Raw genomic sequence first — 8,532 nt, forward strand, 5'->3', positions numbered from 1 at the left:
TGACCAGAGCTGATTTTTATTTTTTTTTTCCTTTTCCTCTTTTGCTCTCTCTCTCTCTCTCTTTCTTTCTCTCTCTCTCTTTCTGCAGACAAACATGAGACCAAGCTGAAGGGTGTGATCTACTTCCAGGCTATAGAAGAGGTCTACTATGATCACCTCCGCAGTGCCACTAAGGTACCACCCTGAACTTTCACCCGTTCTCCTTCCTCTCCCTGCTTTCTTCGAGTCCCGTGTTCATGTTTGTCCCTTTCAGTCGTCTCCCCTCCACTCTCCTCCCTGAGCCCACTGTGTACAAACTTGTTAGTTGAACTGGATGGGTGGTGGGGAGGCCTGGGGATGGGGGTGTTAAATGTGCTGCGAGCCCTGAAGCCTAAAATCTTCAGGAAGTACAGACTGTGACGCCTGTCGGTTTAAAGCCAGAGACTTGCTAATCCTTCCTGCTCCCTCTGTGGATCCCAGCAGAATTAATCAAGTGTCTGGAAAACAACTGCAGCTTTAACACAAACCTTCACATGTTTTCCAGCTTTCTTTGACGCTGACAGTTTATGCGGTTTGAACAGAGCAATTAGGTGTATAATCTTTTATTGTCGAGAACGTTGTGAGCAGTGGTGGACACCACTAAATACAAAGTTAGTTGTGCTCACCCTAAATCTGTTTATTTAAACATTATTTAGTCAGGTGAGCTGTTAAGAATTACAATAACAGCCTGTCAGGGAGGGAAGGACACATAGGCAGATGAAACACTAATTATAAACATAGTTTCTGCCAACGCTACAGCGCTATTCCAACTTATTTAAGAGAGCCTACCGCTAAAATGTTGCACTAACAGGCTATTTAGAGGAAGCTAACACTAAAGCGCTAAACTCTAAAGTATTTATCATATGAGAACATTTTGCACATGCTCAGTCCAAGCTAAAGAACGGTTGTTAACGGCAACGTGAAGGAACATTGTTGTGACGACGTGGTGCCAGTGGATTGTCAGAAAGATTACGAGCTTCTTAAAGAGACAGAGGCCCAATTTCAAGGTGTCAAATTACTAAGAAGAATTTATTTTCAGTCACACTTAATTTATACAGCATTTTTCCAACTGAAGGTAACATAGTTACTTAATTGGGCTATAAAAAGACACTGTGTGCCTGGAAAACTCTTAATACTATCCATTTAAACATTCTTAATAATTGAAAAGCAAAACATAAACACATATGTCAAACTATATTTAACTGAAAGTTTACAAATCAGCCAAGTTGACGCTTTAGAATTTATCCAGAAAAATATATCAAGGGGAAGCCGATTGCTAAATGGCAGATTGACAGAAGTGTCCCCACCGTTCTTTGTGAGGTTAGCATCTATGTTTACTAGCTTTACCACCAGAGAATCCTGCTGAGCTCTCTGCCTGCCTGATAGACTGATCCCTAAAGCAGAACCTCTCTCCCTTGTGTTTAAAGGTGAAGTGTGTGTGTCTGTTCCTGCAGCTGGAAGGTAATCTCCAACACAGAAAACTTCAATGTATGAGGTTCAGCTGCAGTGAAGAATAGTCAGGATGCCCAAGAGCGTCAAGAAGGCTCCTGTCTCCTGCTGAGGAGGAGGATGCTGCAGAGTCACAATACCACCAGTGCAGAGTTTGTACTGGCAGCAAGTAGCCACAAAACTACGAGGAACAAAACCAGGAAGTGGCAGGATAGACAGGGTAGGACTGGAGCTGACGGCTGTTAGTGCTGATAGTAAAACATCCTTAGCATAAATTCATGTTCGGGTTTGATTTTCCTCTCAGGGAGGGACCTTCCTTCCAATTCTGCCCAAGATAAACGCTGTAAATAAAAGAATGGAATCAAACATCCAGGAGCAATTTCTTCCTTCAATTTGGAAACAGCATAGTCAGTAGAACAAAACATTTTCCTGCTGGGTGGATCAATAGAAGCAAACACACTTACCTTCAAGCATGAAGAGACGAGATCTGGTCACCATCAGTCCATGAGACATGAAGGGAGAGAACCTGGGTTCCTCCTTTATGTTCCTTTTCACAGAGCCATACATGCAGGCATCTCTGTTTCTGACATTCATCTTTATTTTTTTATTCTTTTACTTCTGCACAAAGCTGAGCTGCTGCCTCCTCATCTGTGTGTGTTTGATGGCCTGTCGCTGCGTAGCACACTCTGACTTACTGCACGGCTCTGATCAGCCCTGGAACTTTGATTCTCCTTGTCACTTCCAATGTCACTTTACCAAGAGGCAGACCTTCATGTGAGCTGCTCTCTGCCCCGACTCACTGCTTTCAGAGGCTGAGAACAGTTGCAGATGTTAACTTTCTTACACACATTTGCTCTGGTTGTCATGAAGAATGAGCAAAGCGATATATATTTTTTTTAATCTTTAAATATTGCTCAGGATTTGATTTTTATTGCCAGTTTCCATAGTCTGTGTTCATTTTGAGTCACAGGAAATAACAATATCTTAGAGGATTTTTCTTTGGTTTCTGATTGGAGATGCATTGAGCAGAGTTTTGTGCAGGCGCGGCTGCATTGGTGGGCTTTGCCCGCCCACAGAGTCAGTTGTGGGCTTCCACACTTCCCTTCTGTCACTTTTTTCATTTAATTTTTTCACTTTCTTTTTTAATTGTTGTTAACACGTCATAACTTGTTTACCATCCAAGAGCCGCCTTTAAATACAACATGAATGCTAAGATGCTCTCGCTGGGTTTACACCTGTGCAGCAGTGAAGGACACCTGCTGCTGCTGTGTAGAGTTACTCAGGTACGTTAGAATCATCTCAGCAAACCAACAAAAAGCAAAGAACTTTGCCCAGTTTTCCCCCCAAACTGACCAACTGAGTTGAGTATTGCTGTTGGATGCAGGTAATGTTAGCTAAAAGACGACTAGCTAGACTGAATACCAATACGGCACCTTAAGCTTGTTAACAAGTAGCCTATAGGCTACTGTTGTTGTTTATGTTCGAAAGTGTGTAGTACTTGTTACATTGAGTAACTTTTATGGAAATGTTTAGAAAAATTCCTTTTTTGTTTTGATAAAGGGAGATACACTGAATCAGTCAGAGAAATGCACATTTGTCTTTAGTTATTTTATTTAGAAAATCAGAGTAAATATCAGCGTCTGAGAAAAGAAAAGCAAGAGAGAAGAAGGAAGAAGAAGTGAAGGGCTGCATCAGGCTACAATAGAATGTTCAGTTCCAACGGTATCAGTGACATCAGCAGTGATGACATCACTCTATGATACCACAAAGGAGTCTCTCTCTTGAATGTAGCTCACAGACAGAGTTTTCTCAGACCTGTTCCTCGGTTCTATCGCGGCAGATCACTTTTCAGAGCACGTTCGAAATATTACACGCATTTCAGAGTAGCAAATATTTACCAGAAAATGGACATGAATCAACAACAAATTGTTCGTGAACATGAAGCTTTTCCAGCTAAGCTTTCATGGCTCGACATGATGGACCTCAACATCCAAGTCGATTACGACGAAGTCATTTCTTTTGAAGATGACGGCGACAGCCCCATTAAACCGGAGGACGAATTAGTAGAGATCAAGGGGGAATCCGGTCCTTCCGGTGACTCTGACAGTCCAACATCGTTGGAAGTCAAGCAGGAAACAACTCCCTCTGCTGGCTTCGAGGTTTCCCCCTCAGTGGAAGTCATTGAAGAGAAAAACCAACACATCGCTGATCTCACAAAGCAGGTAGGAGATCTTAATAAAGAATTGCACAGAACTATTATTGATCTCGATGTGGAAAGAGACAGAAGGTTTGAATATGAGGCTGAAGTCCAAGCACAGCAGGAGGAGATTCAAAAACTGAAAAAGATGTTGGAGAAAGAACGTCACCTGCAAGCCCAACGTGAACGTGGCAGAAACGAGGCAGAGATTAAAGAAGTGTCAAAAGTTTCTTCCGCTCCCAAAGATACAACCGACAAGAGCCTACTTCAGCAGCTGGATCACTTTAAGAGGGAGGCTGAAAAATACGCCTCCCGGAACAAAGGTTTGATTGAAGTAATGGTGGAAGAATACAAGGTGAGGCTTAAATACGAGGAGGAGCTCAAATGTTACACTGAGCAAGCTTCCAAATTCAAAGTACAGGAAGAAACAATGAAATCTCTGCAGGATCAGGTGGCAGACCTGAAGGAGAAGTTGAAACTTGCTCTGGAAAATGACCATACAAGAGTTTCCACCCAACCAGAGGCCCCCCTGCAGACAGAAGGCTCCCTACAAACAGAGGAGTCCAAACAAAGACAGACCTCCCATCCACCAGGGGTCTCCCATAGCCTGGCTCAGCCTTTGCACCGACCCACACCCAGGTTTCAATCAGAGGAGTCCAGGCAAAGTCAAACCTCCACACAAACATGGAGGTCCGAGGAAAGACAGGTGTCCATGCGACCAACCTCCACTGGTCACATGGAGGGCCTTCATGTTGGCATTGGTGTGAAGGCCAGTCTATGCCCGGCTCGGCCGTTACACCGACCCACACCAAGGTGGTATTAACCTAGGTCACCATCAAAACCCAGGTTTTGCTCAAACTGAGCATTATTCTGAAATTTGAGGCTTTACACAAATTTGGTAAATAAAAACAGAAACAGGCCTCAACGGAAATAAAATTCCTGACTTCAAAATCAATGGAGAAAACACAAGATCAGTTCAAAACAGCATAAGAAACATTATTAAAACTTTCCTATATAAAAGCTGATCAGGTAAAATTTCTCAAAGATTAATTGATTAATTGATCTCTCTAAATTGTCCTAAGGTGTGAATGTGTGTGTGCAAGAATAAGTGTGTTAGATGATGGATGGATGAATATTTGTTAAAAGTGTCTGACAGTAGAATATGAAACAGAGAGTCTGTGAAAAGTCCTCTGGCTCTGCTACTGTCCAGAAACAACCAATCAGAACCAAAAGACAAACTTTTGGTTCTGATTGGTTTCTAATGTGTTGAATGTGTCTCAGCACATCCAACACATTAGACTACTAGTGTACTGCAGCTACACAATTGGCAGAATACAACCTAGCATTATATCATTGTTTATTTATAGAATAATTTAGAAAACAAAATGTTGTACAGGTTTGTCAAAACTATTTCAACCCATATTAGAACTTTGAATTGATTTCCCTTCATTTTAGTAGCTGTGATTTTGCTTTACCCTAACAATACTAGTCTATTCCTAATTCTAACATTAACTAAACCTTAATTGGCATTTTACCTCTAAATGTTACCCCTGACCCAAAGCAATGAGTCCATCATATTAGGACCAGGCTTTAGTCCTAATATGATGGAACTAATGTGACACTGGACATATAATGGTGCTTTCACACCAAATGTGTTTTGAGCGTCAGGCGCGTCTAGTTTGCATTCAAAGTCTATATGGAGGCACTTCAAGTGTCTAGCAGCCATTTGGAGCTTTAGGTTCGTCCAACGTCCACATAGACTGAATATAAACCAGACTCACCTGACGCTCAAAACATATTTGATGTGAATGCACCATTAGAATGTTCAGCTCCACTGGTAATGATGACATCAGCAGTGATGACATCATGATTCTCTCTCTAGTGTAGCACACAGAATGTTTTTTCAGACTTGTTCCTGTTTCAGACTTATAAGTTATAAGTTATGAATCTTCTCCAGGAATATTGTTAAAATTATTTGAAGACAGAATCAGTCCAGTACAGGTTCACATTCTCAGGTTAGAGACTCACCTGGTAATTTTTCAGCACTGGAAATTTATTAATTTAATCAAAGCATGTCATGAATATGTGTGCATGTACTCCATCTTAAGTCCAGAGTATACTAGTTTTTTGTTGCTTTTGTCTCCACTAGATGATATGCATATAAGATACAACATAAACATCACTATTCAGAGATGCAATGAGTTTATAGCAGTTGTTTGAATGATCTAATCGTCTGTTGATTTACAGTAATCCCTGTTAATAGCAGATATAGAGGAACCCAAAATTAAATTCTGCTTTGTCCCCTTGGAGGTTTGGGCCAGCGGCCCTGATGCCAACATCTCCAGAAAACATATTAAAGATTGTGATTGTAGAATGTGTTACACACAAGGACTGGTGTCAATGTAACAGATGCTGATTTTCCTGTAGAAAGTAACAAATAGGTTAAAGTGAAGTAACAAATCTGTGCTTCACTAATCCTCCTGGAATCTGTTCTGGTTAAACATTTATTAAACACAGCAGATCTGATCTTTCTTCAAAATAATCACTGTGTCCATGTAATGTTCTTTGTCGTTCTAGACAATATACTTATTCCTTTAATAAACGGTTTTAGGTCCTTTAATAAGAAGGATCCAAAACTACAACAATATAGTTGCAACAATATTGTTTCTTAAATCATTCTATAAATTAATGATGATATAATGTTAGGTTGTATTTCTGCCAATTGCAGAAATCCAGCTTGTCACACATTTAAGTCTCAGAATAACCCCCAGTTGTTACCCCCATCTGCTACTGTGTAAAGAATATACAATCTATTTTTATCTTTTTAATACACCAACATGTTCACAGAAAGATACAAAATAGCTAAACAGATTCAACTCCTAAAATAAAAACAATCTAAACAACATAATATTACTTTCCAACAACTTCCAGAAGTATTTCATAGCTGATAACTGACAGTATATTAAGCAATCTGTACATTCAGCTTGTTCAAAAGTGAGTACTACTTGTTAAATTCACTTGAGTAAATTTTTTGTAAAAAGGTACATATAAAAGTAGTTTTACTGCGCTGTACCTTTTTCTTTTAGTTGAGTATTACTATTATTGCTACGTAGATTCATTTGCCCCCCCCCACTTGTTAAACTCATCTGGAGACTTTGTGTCTGTTTTCCCATTTCAGGTTTTTGTAAATGAGATCCAATACATGAAAGACTATTAAATGTTTGATATTAGGATTGGAGACTGAGAACAGTTTTTATAGGACTCTCTTACTGCTGAGTCAATGACAACGTATCTTTTATTAGCATGATTAGCACAGCTAGGTATACAAAGTCTCCTCCAGTTGTTTCTTGAACATGTAGATTCTGATTCTGGTTTTGTCTTCAAACTGATTGAACATTCTGCATCAGAACAGAGACGTTCTCCTCAATCTCCACTAACACGGGGTTCTACAAGTGTCAGTTTTTGGCCCGTTATTGTTTTCTTCTTCCATTCTTCCATTGGCTGGAGTTATGCAGGTATGCAGATGACATGTGTCTTTGAAACCACACCTGCTGCGTGGACTGTCCACCCTCATCCAATGCAATGTTTGTTAGTTTTTTATCATTGAACTTTTTATTAGTATTTTTCACTTTTGTTTACATATACAATGTACATGAACACTTTACAATCAACATAACATAAAACTTTAGCTTGGGAGCTGTTCCTCTATTTGACCTTTGTCCCGTCTAGTTTGTCTAGTTCTTTATTTTTGTCGCTATCTTTTGTCTTGAATGTTGTCCATTTCATCCACTTCTCTTCCATTTGTGTTTGTTGAAGTCTCAAACAATGTGTCAGTTTTTCCATAATGTAGATTTCTTCTATTATTCCAGTCCATTGTTCTTGACAAGGGGGGTCTGCCTTTCCCCATTTCCTTGTAATAGCTTTCTTGCTAGCTATTAACAATATCTTACTCAGGTACCTGTCTTTTACCCTTACTTTGATATTAAAATTTCAAAGATATAGTACCACACTACTCAGGGATATCATATCCCAGAATCTTCTCCACAGTTTCATGTACATTTTTCCAAAATTGAACAATTTTAGGACAATTCCAGAATATGTGAGAATAATCAGCGTTCATTGATCCACAGTTCCTCCAACTTCCCATGTTTATGCTCTTATATCTATTCTGGACTTTAGGCGTGATGAGAAATCCAAATGCAATGGTTTTAAATGTCTCCTGCATTCTAAACTCAGACAGTTGCTTCTTCATACTTTCACTGATCGGAGACAAAGATCTGATTCTTAACTTTTAGGCTAGCTGGTTAGCTGTCAGGGCCAATCAAAGAAAGAAAAATTGCTCCATTCTGGTTACTGGCCAATTTCCTGGTGCATCTCTAGTGCTGACCACCAGGGACCATCACAACAAAATCCAGACAATCATTGGAAAACACTGCCTGTCCAACTCTTTCAGCTTTATTGCTTGGTCGGTTGTCTGGGACTGAGTTTCTCTTCTGGAAATCATTTGGGTGAGCGCTCTGAGAGGAAACAAACAGAGCAGAGCAGAACTTTCTGTTTGAGGCTGAGGCAAGCTGTAGAGTTTCTAGTTTCACTCTTCACCTTAGTTTTCTGATTTATTATTTAGAGGTAAAAACAACAACTCCAAGCTGTAAAGATTCTCCAAACACTTACAGCTCGGACTCGCTGAAGCAACTGAATTTAAAAAAAATGAGATTTAGAATCTAAGATTGATTATTGGTTCAGCCTCAGCTGGGACGTTAATGTAAGAGCCTGCCGGGCCAGTCCCGGCAGAGCGGCTGATGAGTGAAAACTTGATGGAGAACGTCTACTGAGTCTGGTTCTGTCTGTCTGCCGCCCCTCCCTTTCAG

General features: G+C 40.1%; 2 protein-coding genes across 12 annotated transcripts in view; both read left to right on the plus strand.

Annotated features, from left to right (window-relative positions):
- phldb1b (pleckstrin homology-like domain, family B, member 1b) overlaps positions 1-8,532 on the plus strand; it is a 100,032-nt gene that overhangs the window by 87,390 nt on the left and 4,110 nt on the right. For all 11 annotated transcript variants that reach the window (XM_044119357.1, XM_044119358.1, XM_044119359.1 and 8 more), the window contains one exon: positions 89-174. In XM_044119357.1, coding sequence (XP_043975292.1) covers positions 89-174 — 86 coding nt within the window. The remainder of the gene's footprint in view (positions 1-88; positions 175-8,532) is intronic.
- LOC122832533 lies at positions 1,947-5,432 on the plus strand. The gene is made up of 2 exons (XM_044119371.1): positions 1,947-4,019; positions 4,110-5,432. Exons 1-2 carry the CDS (start codon positions 3,372-3,374, stop codon positions 4,485-4,487), a joined length of 1,026 nt encoding a protein of 341 aa, XP_043975306.1. The 5' UTR covers positions 1,947-3,371; the 3' UTR covers positions 4,488-5,432.

The sequence above is a fragment of the Gambusia affinis genome, linkage group LG06 (assembly GCF_019740435.1).
Source record: "Gambusia affinis linkage group LG06, SWU_Gaff_1.0, whole genome shotgun sequence".
In the NCBI taxonomy this organism is placed as follows: domain Eukaryota; kingdom Metazoa; phylum Chordata; class Actinopteri; order Cyprinodontiformes; family Poeciliidae; genus Gambusia; species Gambusia affinis.

Coding starts and splice junctions, on each gene's coding strand:
- LOC122832533 (XM_044119371.1), top strand. CDS start 3,372: ATGGACATGAATCAACAACAAATTGTTCGTGAACATGAAGCTTTTCCA. Junction 4,020..4,109: donor TAATGGTGGAAGAATACAAG/GTGAGGCTTAAA, acceptor AAATCTCTGCAG/GATCAGGTGGCAGACCTGAA.